This window comes from Apostichopus japonicus, chromosome 10, assembly GCF_037975245.1.
Source record: "Apostichopus japonicus isolate 1M-3 chromosome 10, ASM3797524v1, whole genome shotgun sequence".
Classification (NCBI taxonomy): domain Eukaryota; kingdom Metazoa; phylum Echinodermata; class Holothuroidea; order Aspidochirotida; family Stichopodidae; genus Apostichopus; species Apostichopus japonicus.
Window position 1 is genome coordinate 6,097,207 of NC_092570.1, and position 20,504 is coordinate 6,117,710.

The 20,504-nt window shown below is 37.5% G+C and overlaps 1 protein-coding gene across 1 annotated transcript; it reads left to right on the forward strand.

Moving 5' to 3' along the window:
- The first annotated feature begins 12,459 nt into the window (after window positions 1-12,459).
- Window positions 12,460-19,971, forward strand: LOC139974901 (ADP-ribosyl cyclase/cyclic ADP-ribose hydrolase 1-like). The gene is made up of 7 exons (XM_071982425.1): window positions 12,460-12,716; window positions 13,242-13,371; window positions 13,926-14,150; window positions 15,301-15,377; window positions 15,525-15,617; window positions 16,065-16,154; window positions 19,805-19,971. The coding sequence occupies exons 1-7, from the start codon at window positions 12,526-12,528 to the stop codon at window positions 19,902-19,904; spliced, it is 906 nt and encodes a 301-aa protein (XP_071838526.1). The 5' UTR covers window positions 12,460-12,525; the 3' UTR covers window positions 19,905-19,971.
- The last annotated feature ends 533 nt before the right edge of the window (window positions 19,972-20,504 follow it).

Below are 20,504 nucleotides of genomic sequence, written 5' to 3' on the forward strand. Positions count from 1 at the left end.
TAGTTTTTGATCAGCTTTAACTGTAACTCAGATTGTGGTCTCTGTGTAACATGATCACTAGAATGTGTTGCCTTAGGACCGGATGTCCTTTTAACTCTATTTGTTGATTCTTTGGCTGAGGAATCCCGCCTTGACTCCTTGGTGACTTTATTCGGAAATAAATCTGGAACTTTGACTCCCATTGACGTTGCCTTTGACCTTGTCATGATTGGATTAAATGTCTCCTTAGGTGGAGTTGAAAAATCCTCATAAGAACTGACCTCTTGAGCAACCTGATCTATTTCAGAGTGGAATTCCTGTGGTGCTCTAGACAAAAAATCTGCCAAAACCAATTCTGAGCCCTTTTTGTAACCAACCTGAAATGTATATTCTGACAACTTGAACAGAAGCTTACGTAAGCGTGAAGTTGCTGGTTCTTGTTTTGATTTAAACAATTCAACAATGGCTGAGTGATCAACATATGCCTCAAATTCTACATTTTGCAATAAATGTTTGAATGCTGTCACATTAATAAATAGACCCATCATTTCTAATTCAGTGACACTATACCTCTGACATGCTGGTGGTTAATATCTTAGAGTAATATGCAATAATATTCTCTTTGCCGTTAACTCTTTGTGTCAGGTATGATCCTGTTGCTACTCGTGATGTGTCGCTATATAATACAAAACGACCATATTTCTGTGGCATAGGCAATATAGGTGGATTACACAACAACTCTTTAATATTTTGAAATGCACTCTGATGTTCCTCTGTCCATTTAAATACCTTTCTCTTACGACTCAAATGATGTAATGGTTTCAATAGTGCTTGAATATTTGGGAAAAATGAAGCCACATAATTAACCGCACCTACAAATCGTCTTACTGACTTAACATTGTGTGGTTTCGGTGTGTTCCTGATCGCTGCACATCTGTCATGCAAAGGTTGGATACAAGCCTCACCTTCTGGGGTTATTGAGAGCAAATGTCCCATATATCGGACTGAATTTTGAAAAATGCTACACTTTTTCGGAGAGATTTTCAATCCGTTGTCCATTAAAACCTTAAAAATTGCCTTTAGGTGTTGTTTGTGAGATTGTTTGTCTGCACTGTACACAATAATATCGTCATGATGAGCAATACAGAACTTATTTGAATTTAGGATCGTTGCCAAAATATCATTAATTTTCGACTGAAAGATCGCTGGAGATAAATTCAATCCCTGTGGTAGGCGTTTATAATAATAATGCTTTCCTCCATGAAATGAAGCAATACCTGTATATTGTTGTGCATGAACACTGAGTGGCAGACAGAAGAATGCAGACTTTAAATCAAGAACACCCAAAATTTTGGCTCCAGAGTACCCTATGGTACGGATAGTCTCATTCAGTAATGGAAATGGGTGATTGAGACGTTTTATTCTACTGTTCAAGTAGCGAAAATCTGTGACAACCCGTTTGTCTTTTGTTCCCTTCTTTGGAATGAGGAAAACCGATGAGGTATAAGACTGATGTCCTACCGCTAAGATTCCTAATCGCACTAATTTGTCAAGCTCACTGGCGACAATGACTTTGTCCTCATCTGAAAGTCTATAGGGACGTATGTAAACTGGCTCATCATTAATAAGAGTAATATCAGCCTCATAATTTGGACAGTGAGATAATTTACCATAAAGAGAAAATGCATCTCTATGTGAGTCTAGAAATTCACATATGCTCTCTGTTTCTGAGGCATTCAGAATACTTTGTTCCAAATGAATGTTATCTCTCATGATTTCCTGTTCGGATTTGGAAACCAGGGGATCATCCGCTGTCAAATGTGGATAACGATGTAAATTATATCGTGTAATTGCATCACGATTCCCTTTAGAGTTAGAATTGGTTCGAAAAAGAGGCCGTTTTTCGACGTCTCTCATGACATTCAGAAAATCTAGAGAATCAGTAGGTATGTCTTCTGTGACCGTAATGATATCTGCTAAATCTATATGAGCCACTGTGCGAGAAGGATTCAGAAAAAAATTCCGATTACCCATGTTCCTTAGTAGAATCTTTGTTCTACCTTTATGCATTTTCACTAACATTCGTGAAGGACACATACGAGATATTAGAGGAAACGGTTTAATAACCACATCTGCATTTCGTGCATATAGTAGAAGACGTCCCTGTACAGTAATGTATCTTTGCTGACCTGGGTAAATAACAAATCTCTGCACAGGCCTAAGGAAAACTTTGGCTTGTTTAATTCTAAAACAGTTTGTGGTAAAGTCCAAAGATCCATTCAATTCCTTCAGAGTTTGACTACCTAATATTAAGTCAATACCTGTCAGGTTTGCAGCGATTAAAACAGAAAGCTGAAGTTCATGACCCTGAATTTTGACCTGAAATGTTATCGTGCTATACGCATGAATAAACTGACCATTACCCAACTTTAGGTTTACTACATCAACTGAGACTGGTTGTATAGAGGATAAATACTTTGAATTTTGCACTGTAGAAGAAGAAATGATAGAGCGTGTCGCTCCACTATCAAACAACAATGAAATTCCTTTACCATCATGTAATGTACCTCTTACAAAATTACGTGTGTCCAGTTGAATATCCACACTACGGTCGTTCCCTGTATATCTAGAACTAGGAATATTACTATTCTTCCAAATACTAGTTGGTTTACGTTTTGATCTTCCTTTACTTGGTACATTGTCTGGAGTCACTGTATGATGAGTGCTATCATAAGTGCTCCCTACTGAAAATTCTGTGTTGGTACTCTGTTTACATTAGCCTCCATTTCATGGCTTAGGTGAATTTGACAGTACTGTGCAAAATGACCTCGATTTTGACAGTAATAGCATGTGATTGAAGGATTAAAATACGGTAACCTTCTCCTGTTATCATTCCGACCTGCCCTAGGACCACGAGAATCACGAGAACTATATCTTTGCCTCATATCTTTTGGATTGTCTTGCGATTCTGACCTACGTGACTGATCAAACTTGGTCTCTAATTCCTGAATTTTGTTACACAACTCGTGTATCTCAGAAGATGCAGAAATAGTAGGAGTCTGAACAGAAGACGCTTTGTCGTGCATTGCCATAAATGGTTCGGAAGAAGCTGGGGGTTGACTTTGGATTTGAAAGTCAAAATAGCATTGTACTTTCATGACCAAATCTGCAATTGTTGCTTGTGGTGATGAAGACATTAACACTGCTGAGCGGCATTGCAAAGGCAGGGTCGAGATGAATTTATCTCTAATTTGATCCTCGCCATAACTTAATGGTGCTGCAGCTTTGGAAATTTTGGCCAAATGAGCTTGAGCTGTATCACCTGGCGTGTAGCTTAATGCGTGAAATGCCTGTGATTTTGCATAGGAAGAAGTGCCTGGACTGAAACGAGCAAGGAATTGTGTGCGCAGATCAGCAATAGTTGAAAAATTTTTGTTTTAAATCCAGAGTCTGGCTTGGCCTTTAAGTGTTCGCTTAAATATGCGGCATATTTCAGTAAATTCTTCCGCTACAGGGGGGGGGGACGGCAATTTATGCAACTCTAAATAATCTTCAAATCCCAAAAAATGAGCTTCAGATAAATCTGCATGCAATTACATCGCCCTGAAATCGTGATGGCTAAAAATCAGTGGGCCTATGTTTCTGCATCACAGAGGTCGAAGTTTCCTGTTCACTGACGGACATTATGCCGAATACAATTAGGCTAGTTATGAGTATACAACATGAGCCTATACTAAATTGAACACACTATCGACCGTAATACAAATAACAAATATGCAATACATGGACACGATTAAAATAACTAATCGGTACACTCTGATCTCAAATAGGGGTGTTGGGATATAAATTGGCATGATTTCACTCACCCTTAACTAAGAAAGTATGAACTGGTATTGGTACTGAAAACGATGATTGAAGTCCCTCGGCTAGTAGTAGTAGTAGCAGGTAGGCCTACATCTCGTATACTGCAGATTCGTTCGCCGTTGACATCGGGTAGAGCCTAGGCTTAGATTGCGAAAATGTTCAGTTCTGATGTTTAGAGCTGTAGTATGCTACGTACTAGTTGCGCGAATGTTCAAACGCGAACTGCATGCTGGGTTGATTAACGTTAATGTACAGATCAGTGGTTCCGGCATCCGTTGTACAGACTTAGGCTAGTATAGGCTGACTAGGCTGACCATCGCAGAGTGTGTCCGTTAGGCAATGTCGTGAACATACGTTGTGTTCCTCGTTAGTACTTCGGGCCAAAAAAAAATCTCCTGTTCGTTATTGATCGTAACGAACGAAAGTTGTGAAAAGTTCCGTTACCGTTTTGTTCCTGAAGAAAGCAACCGATCTCCACCATGTAATATTGTGACGAGCCCGGCTCCTCCGATAGTAATACTATATCGGGACTCGCGATAGAAAGGTACTGGGGGTTATCTTGGGGACAAACTAAAACGAATGACAGCGAATGACCGAATGACAATTGACTTTGTACAGGGTTAATTATCATTCGCGAATGACATCGAATGACAGCGAATGACAACGAATGACAAGGAAGGACAGTGTTGAGTGGAGATAAAATGATTAACGGAGTGGAGTAAACTGCTGTTATTGGTTTTCTGCGCAAAAATGATTGAGGAAAATCGCATGTTACGTGGTTGCAGGGTTTTGGTGTAATTTACTGAAACCACAGGGAAAGTATTTGTGTGAGAATGCGCTTGAGTGCTGTGCTTTTTACCTCTGTAGATATAGATATAGAAAGATAACTGAAGCCGTTTCAAGATTATAGTATTATTAGTCTCTAACAATTAATATCGGAAAATGACGTTAAATTTACTTTTTAAAATCAGACTTACAATTTCGCTTACTATAAGGTGCGTTTTTATATTGTCAGTACTTTACTAGATCTAGATACCCACGAAGTCTGAACTTGTTGAAGCAAATGTCTGTGCTGTCATTCGTTTTAGTCAACGCAATTTTTTAGTGTGTACAACATATTGTCATTCGTTATGTGTAACGCAATTGTCATTCGTTTTAGTAACACCCTTATCTTGATGCCGTTTTTATGCTTCTTCAGGAGATGTCTCGAACGGGAGAAAACAATGAGTTCACAGGAAAACAATTTGACGAGATAGGATTTGATTAATGATTCGGTATAATTTCTTCTCTGTCGATTCTCTTCTCTAATTAAATAAAAATACAATGATTTGACTCCGTCAATTACGCAATTAGAAGGAGTGATGAAATGGTGACGAAGCAATGACGAAGAGACGAACTTATGACGGAGTGATAAACTTGCGGTCCCATGCCACCTTTTATACCTTACTTCTATTAAATACCTCTGCGCATAATCAGAAGGCAGCCAATAACCTGACCATCCTGTGTTAACTTAACGATATCAAAATAAGTGCGCTGGCACTGATCTGCCCTGATTGGTTGGGAGTTTGGAAGTCCCTCCTTTTTCTATGGAAACTTCTATACCACGTGAGAGAACCTTCTCGAATTTTCCACAGACATAATGGAATCTATTTTGGGAAAAGGCCCTGTAACAAGATTCAATAAGATAGTTAAAACTTCTCGTGGGAAAACTGAATCCATGACCTAGATAAATATATAAGGGGCCTGTAAGGTGTCTCGATGGAGTTTTTCGGTAACATCAAAGAGATGGTATCACTATTTCATAACAATAGCAAGCACATTGCTGCAAGAAAACGGACAGTACCAGAGGAGACCCCATATGATTTTAAACGAAGAATTGACGGAAAAGATCGAGGAAACCAACCAGAAGCTCTAGTGTATTGCCTGTTCAATTTATTATATGTGGGAAAAGAAACAATACCTTACTCGGCGTTACAACGGGTGCAGGACAAGCTGCAGCAGGCAGAGGCTTTCGATGGAGGTAAGCCTAAGCATACTACACGACTCTACTTGTACTTCTGTGGCATAGTTGAAGTGTTAAGAGAAGTTGCATAATGCAAGATCACTAGCTCTTGAGGGATAGAATCCAAGTCAAAGGGCACAGTGTTGGACCTGAACATAATATAATTAGTGGCATGGACATCTGATTTGTTTTGTTATAAGGTGGTAGGAACGGAAATTTGTTTCAAATTCTCCATGTGGGGCACTAGCCTAAGTGTTAAATACAGGCTTCATAGTTTTCTTACTGTGGCCATATTTGAATGATAGAGATATTATATTAGTTAGAAAAATAAGTGTAACAAAGGTGCAATAAGGTTAGGTTTGCAAGGTCTTATGGTCAGCCTGTCTAGCTTTACCAAAATGAATAAGTATCTGTCTCCTTTATTATTAGTAACAGATATAATCTACCATTGTATAATTTAAACCATAACATTAAGAGATAATGTACTGTACTGTCAAAAAAAAGCCTGTTTTAATTCTTTTTTGCATGACACTGGTTTGCAAAATTTGAATGTGTCTTTGTTTGTCCATAGAAGATGAGCAGATCACATGGTATATAAATAAAATTGTCTTAGTTCTTATTTGTTCAAACTTACATTTTGATCAACAGAAAATGCAAAACAATTTGCTTCTTTTATTTCATTTTATTAAAGTATTTCTTCGACAAGCAGCAGAGCGGAAAAAAGATGAGCCCAGATTTTATGAATATTAGAGGAAAAGACCGTGTTGCCATTGAAGTGAGGTACCACTCTCTATGTTGAAGAAACTAGATACAATTCTTGACATGGACGGCATACAGATCTTGAAAGGTAAAGTACTCTCTTCGATGTGTGGTTCATTGAGTGTTCAGGGGTGGATCTAGGACTTTTGGAATAGGGGGGTCCTCCCCCAAGGAAAATTTAAAAATTCTCTAAACGCTTTAAGATGCAATATCAGGTTAATCTTTCCATTGAAATTATTAAAGTAATTTGCAACATATTTCTAGCTGAATTGTAATTATATTGGTACCCCATCATAAAATGTGAGCTCAAAAATATCCAATTTTATGGTGCAAGGTGTTCTGTTCATCTCCTACTCAGAGCAGAGTTTACCACCAACAAAAGATGCTTTGATCCAGCATGTTAAGCGCTGCACCAACCAGGCTGCTATTCACAGTAGGGCATTGCAGCAAAGGATTGATGCACTCTCACCAGAGGGACATGGATGGAAACTTGAAAATGATGACCTTATAATCACTTGGATGACGAAGCCACCTGACCCAGATGTTTTGCTTCAGTGTGTGTCAGCAGTAGCTGTAGAGTCGGCAAATGTCTTAAAGGAAGATGTTCCTGAATGAATGCACAACTACCGTGTACAGACCTATGTAAATATAGAAATTGCAGCAACTTCCAAGAAGATGTTGAGATTGTTGATGCAGGGGAAGATGATTTGGAGGATGAACTGTGATCAGGCTTGGGGCGATTACATCTGAATGTAATCGATTACGATTACGATTACTTGAGAATGTATGATTACGATTACGATTACAGCCTAAAGTTGAAGTAATCGATTACGATTACATTGTTATGTAATCGTGATTACAATCATGATTACATTGTGGTTACTTGCAGAATCCTCTGCATATCTGTTTAATATAACTCTCTGCCGGGAAATAGGGCAATGAAAAAGGGCAAAGGAAGGGCATTTACAGTATATACGGACAAAATTGTGGAAGTATATCTACAATTCCTACCAGGCATTACACATTTATGCCTTAACACGTTTAAGATGTGTAACCTATAAGTCCAGTAAAAAATACAATTTAAACAGACAAAGAGTAAACAGACAAATACTAAAGTAAAACAAATGAAGATTTTCATGCAACACTATATTTTGTAAACTAATAATTTCTGCATAGCAGCAAAACTAAAAACTCTTTTACATTATAACACCAAAATAAAACTAAACAGCTTTGAAATGGGGCATTCCACAGTACATGGGACATGGAAGGCCAAAGTAAAAGTAAATTATTTGCATCAAAAAGTGGTCAACTCTGGTAAAGCAAATTCTGATCCACCAAAATACTTAATTTGCAGTGATTTTTTTTTTGAACAGAATAATTCAGGTGATAAAAAATCCTTGAATATGGCGATCAAATCCCCAGTAATTTATGTTTATTGTGCTAGAGAATTCTAGAAGCAGGAACACTTCTTTGGTCACACTAAAAGCCAATAGTAAGAATTAGTTTTAATCATTTCTACTAATTTTGCCCTTCTCATTCAAATTTCACTGTAATCATAAATGTAATACGATTACGATTACTTTGCCTTGTAATCGATTACGATTACTTTGTAATTTTCACAAAAGTAATCGACTACGATTACTTCAAAAAATGTAATCGATTACGATTACGATTACCCCAAGCCTGACTGTGATGGTGTTAAATCTTAATATCTTAGTCTGAAATTTTAATCAAGTTTGAAGTTTGTGAAGAGGGTTAACTTTTTCAAAGTCATGTTGTCATTATTTTGTTCCCCAGAGTTTAAAGGAACCAGAAAACATGATCTTATTCATATATTCAATTTAGCTATTAGTAGTTTTACGTAGATTACCCTACCTACCAGACACCTTATGATAAATATCCACATTTTCTTCAAATCACACTTTTTTTGCTGAGAGGGGAGGGGGAGGAGGGTGTTATGGGCATGCTTTACCTCTTGCATATTCACAACTACATTTACTGATGACAATGACGCAAATACCGCGTCCTGAAACCAGTCAGAGGTTTATATACTGTTTTGGGGGAACCATCGCCCCTGACCCTGTTCCAATATCACGGTTCTTTATTGTTTTGCCTCCACCGGGATTCGAACCACGGGCCTCCCGCTCTGTACGCGGACACCCTAACCACTAGGCTATGGACGCTGATTGTATGTCCAGAGGTTCGAAACCGGTAAGGAAGATCGTAATTCCACTGTAGGCGTTTGTCACCTATATCGAACAATACAACAGAAAAAATACTGTTTTTGTTGACATATTTTGCCCTACTCTAGAGATCAAACATGATGCTATCCAATATATATATATATTTATATATATATATATATATATATATATATATATATATATATATTGCAATATAGATTAATAGCGTCCTCTAAAACATTCCACATCATAATAAAATCGTTCGATAATTTTCAATGACATCATATATGCCTATACATGTAAACTGAAAACAGGATTATTACCTTTAATTCTAAATAAAGAAGCCAAAACAAAGAATTAACAATGAACACTAATAATTAACAAACCTGGTTAGTTTCGATAATTTTCCGTAGTTGAAGATCCTCCGTTTTGCTATTTTCCCATTGCTCTATATCTACTGTATCGTTCGGTAAAGATTCTGGATCGACACAAACCGTCATCCAAATTAAACCACAAAAAACATAGAATCTCAGTTTCTCCATATATTTGGTTAAGATTCGCGGATATATAGCCTATATATAATTCAAAATGACAACGACTCTGCTAAGATATTACTGCAAAATGATTAGACGCTTCAAGAAACTTGGATAAAAAAGTATTATTTAATGTTGACACCGCCAACCCTTCGGTACCGTTATTCTGTAGTGCAAACATCCTGTAATCACTTCTGGGAATAACTCAAATTAAAGCTGAATAGCATCCTGTTAAATAATAATTTCCACAAGGATCAATACCATGTTATCATTTGACCTTATCATAAGTGAGCTGTTTTAACTGTTAGCGAAATCCTTTTCAATGATAAAACAAATACAAAGGGATTTCATATTTTGTCGATAATTCCGCTAAATGGATGGAATAATCCACGAAAGTAACTAGACTTGATAAAGTCTTTGTAAGATCGTTCCTCTAAGATTGTCTTAAAGCTATTGAAGACTCGCACCAAACCGCGTGCGGACTTCTGAAAAAGTTAACTTTCTGTTGCTTGCAAGTGACGTTTTGTTCGTGTCGCTACAAAATGCAGACAGTAATGAAACGTGGTACCTTATGATCTTTAGCTGGACCTGAGATGTCCATCGCTGTATCGTTTTTACACTGTGCTGTGGGTATTGACCGCAGCTGTATGTACTGACTGTACACTACCGTAGTGTCTTATTACCGACGGTAGCAAGCTGTGTGTGTATTTTCCGGGATCGATGGTGCATGGTGTCTAACACTTCTGTTACACCTCATTCGAAACTAGGTCAGATTACCGGCATTAGACGTTTCTTTTTGAGCGAGTCTTCACACCCTTAGCCTAAGCCATTTGGGGGCGCTGTTCATCACTGGTATCCAGAGCCGCTTGAAATAATCAAAAAACAACTATTGTACTATATACTTTAATCACGTGTTCTGCAAATCCTTTTCGTTCAGCTTTTTTGAAAGCTTCTGAAATATATTATCGTTACTTTACAAATACTTGTCTTTGTATGAAAGTCACTCTCTATTCCAATAAAGATCGACGAAATCTTATTTGCCTTTTTTTTTGTGGATAAAAGCTACAGAGTGAACAACAGCCCATGAAGATTGACATAAGTCAAGAACTAATATAGGCTGTGAGGCATTGTAAGAGAAATCCACATGGGCCAATCAGTAATCAGTGGTTCACATCAGCACTTAGGAACTAACGACGGTTGGGGGGGGGGGGGGTCGCTGACCTTCTCACACAAGAAGCACACCTAAGCGGTGCGGTAGGAGGTGTGCACCACACATGACCTAAACTGAAAGCATCATCCGGAGATTCAGAACAGTTCGGACATCCAGATGGCAGATGAACACCTCTCGGTCAAGGATTGGGTGATCAGTGCCTACAAAATACACCACCCACACCCCCTATATAGTTCATTGTTGGTATTCGCCTTTGTTGTTCATTACATCCTTTCTTTTTGTTTTCTGAGTGACTTTTTGTGGACTAAAGTAGTAGTTGACATTATTTTAATTATTATCTGGTAAATCCGGCTACTTTTATAAATATATAAAAACCTAGGCCTATATATTTATACAGGTATACTTTCATAAATATATAAACACCTAGGCCTAAATATACTTTGAAAAGTATACTTTTATAAATATATAAATACCTCGGCCTATATATACTTTTATTAAATATATAATTACCTATTTATACTTTTACACTATGAATTACATATATCAACGACTGCCCAAACGGGGGCGCTATTAACTTTCGCTTAGCCACCACATATACCACCACAAAAGGGTGCGATCGGTGCATACTATACTACTGCTATCAATGTTCTCTTCGTTCAGATTTCCATCATTATGCAACTTGTTTGAATGACTATTATATCCAGGAGAAAAGACTTGTAAATTATAGAGAAAACAAAGTCACTTTCAGCACAGTTGACAGGATGACATAACTATATATAGGCCTACTGTTGCCAGATAAATTCATAAAACATCACCAGATTTGAAAAATTATATCTTCGCCATACAGAAAGCTAAGAGGAAATGGGTTTTAATTAATGATGCAGAAATTTCCAACAAGTTTGTCAAAGTAATCAACTTCGGCCACCGAAAGGTCCCTTTAATCTATTAACTTGCTTAATGAATGTAACCAGGATTTAATTAGGAAAACTTGATCAGAGCAATAAATAACAAACTTCTTTGTCTCTGGGCTTAATCCTTGCAAAAGGCGTCAAATGCGCAGGTTACTTAATGATAACGATCAACTTATGACTTATGTTGTTTGAAAAGAAGGAAATAATTAACTAAAATCTTCAGTATAGGCTTGACTTGTACATAGATGGAATAATAATAACAATAAAACATGTCGGATATCGATGAAAGCCTATCTATACATTATGTTATTACAAATTAATCACTTTTATTTGCATGGCCCCAGTTGGCTTTCGTAGATTTCAAACCATATATGAGGAAAGTTTGGTAAACTATATAATTTACTTACTTAATTAATTAATTAATTTAATTTTATATAGTTGAATCTGCATGGGAGATCTCACCGACGCCCTTCATCGGGTCGCAACCTCCACTGATGACGCAGCTGGACCTCTACAAAACGAAGGAAACGAATCACGCAAGAACACAAGAACAATAACGTAAACAGTTATTGGAATGAACAAAATTATGATCCATCTGCAATGAATAAATATTTACAATTTTTGAAAGTTAGGGATTATGACACACTGTGTGGGTGAGGGGAGGAGGGGAGGAGCGGAGGAGCGGAGGAGGGGAGAAGGGGAAGAGGGAAGATGGGAGGAGGGGAGGAGGGGAGGAGCGGAGGCGGGGAGGAGGGCGGCGACCCTAACAGACCTCCACATGGACCCGTCATTTCGTTGACCTATGACAATTTTACACTCTTTTAAATTACGTATAGCGTTAGACTTGTTATTTGCAAACACTATAACCACTGCAGTCTGTTTAATATAAAGTGTAAGTTTGGTAATTCTTTTACGTCATCGGCCTGCTCAATGCTTATTGGATGGAACTAACATTTGCCCGTTGCCCGATTGGTTTAGAGATCGATCTTTTTTATTACGTCATCATGCTTACATTAGGCCACGATTCAAAACACCTATTTTAGAGATCCCATTCGACACACAGTTATCAATTGGTATCAGACTATCTTTGTAGTTATATCGGAAAGAAATTCCTTTGTAAAAAATGGTTTCACTTTTGAAAGAGTGTCTTGTCATCCTGTTGGCAGTGCTTTCAGTTGTCCAAGCTGATAAATTAAGTCTCAAACCCTACACAAGAGACGCGGTAGCTTACGAAGATGGTACAACCGTCAATTTTGAAGATATTTTCAACGGAAGATGTTATGAGTTTGGTTGCCTATCGTGTCTAGGAGAAAAGTAAGTTCTCTGAAAATTTTATTTTTGGTGGGTTTTTTTTCAAGTGTACAGCTCTTACTTTTGGTCGACAAAAATTTTACCGAGCCTCGAATGTGATGAAACTTAAACATTTTCTCGTTTTTCATATCAAAAGCGGGTAAATTAACGAGTAATTATTATCAGTGACCTACACTGGGAAGGAGAGGGTAGGGAGGGGCATGGAGAGAGGGAGGGAGGGGGAGGGGGAGAAGGGAAGGGTTGGAGAGAGTAATCCAGGGGGAAGGATGGCAAGTTCATAATAATATTCACTTTGAACAAAGTCAAATAAGATCTGACGTTTGAAATATAACAAGAGTACACGAGGGAGTGCGAACATCCCCTGCCGAACTTCTACCCATCTGATTCAACGTTGTAGTCTTTCATTGAACTAAATGTTTGTAATGATACCGACAAGGCCTTCCAAACGAAAAAATAACATATCATGTAGAAGCTGGTCAACCTTATCAGGATCTATTTTACTCCTAATTTTTGTTCACCCCTTTACAGACCCCTCACCTGTGATACAATCTTTTCATCATTTCTCGATGGTGTCTTATCAGACCCTGTCTGTGCCCTTGAGGATACTGCATACGATTCCTTCTTAAAACTGGTAGCCCCGGATCTGCCAGTTGATACGGTAAGAGAACTCGGCGTAATGTGAAATCAAAGATGTTTAAATATGCGACTACTTATTACTAATGCATTGATTTTCCATACGGAATTAATCTACATATGCCGTACGCAACACAATGATATGTGTTGCTTGAATTACATACTGCATGGTTGTTAAGACGTAGGCATATAGATATGGGCGTCGATGTGTCATGTGTGGTTGGGATGGAGTGGGTTGAAGTGGGGTGAGGTGGAGTGGGGGAACATGCCATCACCTTAGTTATGTAGTAACTATATACACTAACGTATAGTAGTCTCCTTCTTTTAGTGGTTTTGGAGCCCTTAATGGAAGGGGTCACTGCAGACGTTTTGCCATCTCTTCTGGCTGCAGATTAAATCATAAATATATGTATTTGTTTCTTAACTTCATGTGTTTAACATTTCCCCCACTTGGTATACAGTATTTGCTGTTACGTCTTATGTTTAGTTTGCTTTTCAATCTTAAGACTCAAAAAATGTATGACTATAAAGAATTTTGAGTATTCATTTTGCTTTTGGCTCGTAATTTGCCCAATCTAGACAACATTTTGGTCTGGTACGTATGAGATTGCTCATCAGCTGAGCGCCACATCTGGTCTGTATTATACGATGGAGGACACATTCATGGGCTACTTAGTGAATAGTCTAAACTGGTGTGGTAATGACGATCAAACAGACTTCGATTACGAAGATTGTCGTGCATGGGACTACGATGATTGCTACGGGCAGGCTACTAGTGTCTTCTGGAACAAAGCCTCTGCGTTGGTATGTATTGTTTTTTGTTATGTAAATGACACGCTCACAAACAAACGAAAACAAATACAAAATCGTTCAAGAAATTAGAGTCATTCTAAAACGGAACACCATGGAAGACATTGCCACTGTCACCAAGTTTTGAGCTCCACCCACCCCCCCCCCCCCTCCCCCGTCAACCCACCCCCAATTATGGATAAGGTCGTGTGATTGTAACCATATCATGCTTGCATAGTTGCTTATAAGTATACGGTAGGCCAAAGAGGATACAAATGGTTAAGATATATTGCCTATATATACCAGCACAAATTCGAATGTAAATATGCCGACGATTGATGTAATGCCCTCGTATGTATTCTTAGCCGATTTGCATGAGTGAATTCATGCTTTTGTATTAACGAGTCATATTTCAATGTGGAAATAATTGCATAATTTATCTTCCCGTATCGTTCTTGCCGTTTTAAATGGAAACTATATATCACGCAATATTTGTAGGGATGTACATTTATCACATATACCACGTCAAATTTAAAACTTTTTTGTCGTTCCGGTAACTTTAGACAGGCTATAAGGAAGAGTTGATTCCTTGGTGGATTTCGTTTTGAATCGGGGTTTATAGTAAAGGTTGAAAGTAATACCATACTTTCAAATTAATATTTTTCACACATCTCGAATTATATGAAGAATATTTGAGCGATCTTTCTTTACCTCTATGCAGATTCGGAACGAGTTCCAACGTTTGTATGTTTTTGTGCTGGTAGAAAACAAAAACTATGATTGATTTATTGATTTTTTGTTTGCTTTGGTGTTGAGTGCTTTTAAATACTTTATGTTCTTACAAATGTGTTATAAAGTCTTACGTGTGAGATAATTATTAAAGAGCGAAAGCTTTCTTTTTAAAACGAAATGTTGATAGTACAAGGCCGATTACAGTATAGTACACTCGTTTTGGGAACATAAACTCCACCCCGCCCGGCAAATATATATATATATATATATATATATATATATATATATATATATATATATATATATATATATATATATATATATATATATATATCCAATTTGCTGTGCGGGGTGGAGGGGTTGTGGTAAAGTTTAATATGTTCCCAAAATATATATATATATATAAAATATGACCTTATTGTTATTTCTGCAGATGGCAGCCCAAGCTAGGGGTTCGGTGACCGTTATTCTGAACGGAGACGCTACCACTGGTGCCTTTAGGAATTCTAGGTACAATGATGTTAATGCGTATTGTATTGTCATGTCATGTTTATAAATTATTGTTAAGGCGGTGCTTAAAATATCTTTCTCCAAAGAGTATATAATGTATAAACATCCGTATTCGTTTATTCAGATATTTTCAGTTTTCTTTTTCAGCTTCTTTGCAAGAGTGGAAGCACCAAACCTTAACCCTGAGAAAGTGTATTTAGTTAACGTCCTTCTGATTCACGACTTAGATGGAACTCCTTTGTAAGTTGACAAGTTACTTCGCCAGTTGGACCACAACCTCTCCCATCCCCCATTGGCCCTTTATACATAACCCCAATCTCCAACACTCTATATACATACAATAAAAATAAAATAAATGATTTAATTACGTATCTGTAACTATATATATATCGTTTGAACAAACCAAAAGCATATATGTCATCTCCATCATGATTTCTAAAAGTGAATCAATGCGCTTTAATGTCTATTGTACTTCACCTTAATTGACAACCAAAAAAAAACAATGGTTTTAAAAGTTAAATTTTGGGGGTTTAATCTGTTGCTTCGATCCCAAGTGTGTCAACTCGACATCACTGGGGAGTTGCAGTAGATTTTAATCCCATCAAAGACACAAAAACTTTGCATTAAAAAATTATATTTCATGTCTTTTCAAAAATATTTTCATTTTTTTTTTGGTTTCAATTTAAGTGAGACTTGTGATGATCCTCAAACTTTGCAATATCTGGAGGCTTTACTGGAAGAGATGGGTATTGCATATTCATGCCAAGATGACCCAGAGTAAGTATAGATAATATTAATATTTTGTGGATGTTTTAATTGAGTGAAATTGACGGGTGGATTGGGCTAAACCTTGGAAGGGAAACGTTCCCTGGGGAGGTTATAGGTATGAATGTACTTCACACTGTTGTAAAAAAAATATTTAAAAAAGTGACTCTAATAGTAAATTATTGTTAACTAAAAGTACACTTTTTCGTTTTTGTAATTACAAAGTGGATCTTTGTTGTTCGCCCCTTTGTTATTTAAGAAGCCTTAGCCCTTTCGTTGAAAAAAAAAAATGAAGACTGTTATTGGGGGTAAGGAAAAACACAGAGGATTAATTTTTTTGGAAGGTTTGTGGTCATAGTCACATTTTCCTTTGTTCCTCGAAGTACCCCAGCCTTTAAAATTTTACCCTTTCTCCGCCACCCGTTAGGGATCCCATTTAATATCCGCCGGATATAAAGCTAATCCGGCTTCCATTCACGCTTCCTACACCCCATATAATCAGTATGGAACAGTTTTAAACAAATAAGAAAACTTAAGAGAGGTCTTCAGAAAACCTTGTTGACTCGTATGCGTTCGAGCAAAAAAAAAATAATAAAAATAAACAAATCTGGCATTTTTTTAACAATGTACAACCGTATTTGATACAAAGTTATGAAGAACAATATGAAAAGTGACAAAACATGACTTAAATCGACAAAAGCTTGACTACTTTAAGAAGAAATTATCACTCTTATATAGAAACTGCCTTAGCGTAATGTCAAATGAAGACAAGTACCGGTATAACAACTCTATTCTTCGAAATCTTAACGGCCGTATAACATGCAAGGTTTGCAGAACACTATCTTTCTTTCCCTTACAATAAAAAGACCAAACAGCGTGGAACTAAACTTGCTTCCAGTTGATACGGGTACCACCCGATTTTTTCTTCGGAAAGAATTGCCAAGTAGTACCAATATAGCAATGTTCGTGATACCTGCTACCGGTTAAATAAATCTGAAATCGATCCAGATAAGAAAAGAAAAAAAAAACGACGAGATACAAGGGTATAGCCTATACGTCATACCATTGATTCTACAGCCAGCATCTGAAAACTACGGGAGCGTAGAAGAGACATTGCATTGACGAGTTACCAACTTGACAAAACGACAATTATCTGCAAATTGACGAGTTGACGAGATGGTAACGTGACAAAATTCAGAAAATTGACGTTTTGACGAGATAACGGATGTCGTCAATGCATCAATTTTCTGAAAATTGACGAGTTGCACACTTACTACCATCTCGACAAATTGACAAAATTCAGAAAATTGACGTTTTGACGAGTTAACGGATCTCGTCAATGCAGCAATTTTCTGCAAATTGACGAGTTGCACAGTTACTACCATCTCGACAAGTTGACAAAATTCAGAAAATTGACGTTTTGACGAGTTAACGGATCTCGTCAATGCATCAATTTTCTGCAAATTGACGAGTTGCACAGTTACTACCATCTCGACAAGTTGACAAAATTCAGAAAATTGACGTTTTGACGAGATAACGGATCTCGTCAATGCATCAATTTTCTGCAAATTGACGAGTTGCACACTTACTACCTTACTACATTGACGAGAACCGTTATCTCGTCAAAACGTCAATTTTCTGAATTTTGTCAACTTGTCGAGATGGTAGTAAGTGTGCAACTCGTCAATTTGCAGAAAATTGATGCATTGACGAGATCCGTTATCTCGTCAAAACGTCAATTTTCTGAATTTTGTCATCTTGTCGAGATGGTTGTAAGTGTGCAACTCGTCAATTTGCAGAAAATTGATGCATTGACGAGATCCGTTATCTCGTCAAAACGTCAATTTTCTGAATTTTGTCATTTTGTCGAGATGGTAGTAAGTGTGCAACTCGTCAATTTGCAGAAAATTGATGCATTGACGAGATCCGTTATCTCGTCAAAACGTCAATTTCCTGAATTTTGTCACGTTACCATCTCGTCAACTCGTCAATTTGCAGATAATTGTCGTTTTGTCAAGTTGGAAACTCGTCAATGCAATGTCCCTTCTACGCTTCCGTAGAAAACGGCTGAATCGTGAACAATTAGTTGTACTTAAAATAGGGGCAACGGTTTCATGCACTATGGACCGTAAACCACTCAATGGTATATAGATAATGTAACAAAAGAGAAATATGTCACACAATATACGGTTAGTTGAAAACTCCCCTGCACCTAAATATATTGTCCTAACGCAGGTGTTAAGTTGGACCGTCTACGAAGACACAACTAAAATGAAGTCCTTTTACCAAGGGCGGCGGAAGCACTTTTAATCTGGGGGGGCACCAACGTCGAAGGGCACTTTGCAGAAATTCGATTGGACTGATATTTAGTACCCTTCATAACTCTTATTGTATTATCTTATTTGCGTATACACATCACTCCATCAACGCCACCCCCCCCCCCCCTTCAAGGAAACAATGCATACTAGCACTGCAGTATCTAATGTGCAAATTGGGAAACAAGGAAAAAGACAAAATGAAGTGAAATCATTATAAAGTCCAAGTCCCTGCACACGCGATCGATACATGCATGAAAGCAAATGAAATATGTCCAAATACTGAAAGAAAAGTAATTTTCTATGTGTTTTTCAATGGTTAAACTGATATTATTATGATCATTATTATTGTAACGACTTTCCCAATAATTATAATTAATTTGGAAGGGTTATAACACGGCAAATGATTGTATGTTATTGGCATGCGATGTAATAACCAACGCATGCCTATATGATATGCACATGAACATGTTGAACGCGCGCGTAGCGCGCGAAAAATTTTGGTAATATTTTTCGGGCAAGTCGTTACAGCCCCCCCCCCCCCCCCCGCAAATCAAATTGGGCTCCTACGCCTGTGGTAGTTAACATTTAAAACTTCCCGAAATATTTCATTCGACGTGGGTTTCGCTTTGTAAACTCTTTTTTTATTTAGAAATTTTTATGTAGAAAAAGGGCACATTTTTAATCTGAGGAAAAGTGGGGGGGCACGTGCCCCCTGTGCCCCCCCGGTTCCGCCGCCCTTGCCTTTTACATTCTAAATCTGTTTACAAAATTTCTTTGTCCTCATGATTCACTCTTCCAAATTGATAAATTATTCCATCTGAGAAAATGAACATCTCATATGTATTAAATTGCCGTTTTAAATATATTTATTTTTGTGAAGAGCTTTTCCGTAGAGGTTCAATCAACAACATGTTATAATACCTGCAACTTGACTTGTTTGTATATTGTCGTTGTGGGTGTTTGGTTTTTCATTGATTTTTTTTCCAGAAGGATTTGATGATTGACTATACAAGTGGTGCCATAAGTTTTTAGTGACAAGGGCCAAACCAGCATATGTTATACTGTTTCAAAGTAGATATTGCCACAGATGTTTTAAAGTCAAGATTTCAATTTCAGATTCGCTCAATGAAATATGTTACCAGCTGTATATTTACTTGTTATCTCGTTCAAGTATTATTAGGTTTACCAGAATACACATATACGGTTTTCAAATCAAATGTACCGCGTAGTGGGCTATAGTGATCTTAGATGTAAAAGTGCCTAAAGCATGCCTAGTATAACCAAACTGTCGCAGCTAGTACAATACATTTTGCAGACATGTTTTTTCTCTCTCTCTTTCCATAGCAACGCTCGCTTTCTTCAGTGTAGTCAAGAGCCAGAGCATCCCGAGTGCTCTTCATGTACCAAAGGATTCTTGGATAGCATTTTCGGATCTTGGTTTTAAATGCATTACATACATATATATACGGTGAACAAAAAAAGAAAATAAATGAATATATTCATTAACTTTCCTTTTTCGCGTTTTGTGCATTCTTTCTGTTCGCTTATATTATAAATTACAATTTTGGTAAAGGTCCATTAATTTAATTGTAGGAATGGGGGGGGGGCGGGGGCGGGGGCGGAGCAATAAACTTCAGGTTCCTTTAACCGTGCAAAGAATGACCCTAGTCACAATTAGAAGGAAGACTGAATTAGAGGGCTAAACCGGTATAATGAACTGTCAGCTTGGCACCGATTAACCAGCGACTGTGACCATGGAATTAAACATTTATAACAACTAGGGATATTTTGAAAAAGTGTGCATAGTTTTTGGTCCCGATAGGATGTGTTTGTGGGCCGGGGGGGGGGGTCGAGCCTTTTTGTCTTCTTGCCTCCTGCGGACGCTGACGTAGGCCTATATAGTCCTACAAACAAGTTGCCACAAGCTTACAAAAATACTTCCCCGGTAGTTCTGCAAATGATTCACATCATTCCGACAAACATTGATGATTGTTAAATTAGATAAAATGCCATGCATGCGTGGTGACGGCATTAGCATGCTTGT

Bases quoted from the DNA above. Each gene is read 5' to 3' on its own strand.
- LOC139974901 (XM_071982425.1), top strand. From the start codon at position 12,526: ATGGTTTCACTTTTGAAAGAGTGTCTTGTCATCCTGTTGGCAGTGCTT. The intron at 12,717-13,241 runs GTAAGTTCTCTG...ACCCCTTTACAG, and splicing joins CTATCGTGTCTAGGAGAAAA to ACCCCTCACCTGTGATACAA. The intron at 16,155-19,804 runs GTAAGTATAGAT...CTCTTTCCATAG, and splicing joins TCATGCCAAGATGACCCAGA to CAACGCTCGCTTTCTTCAGT.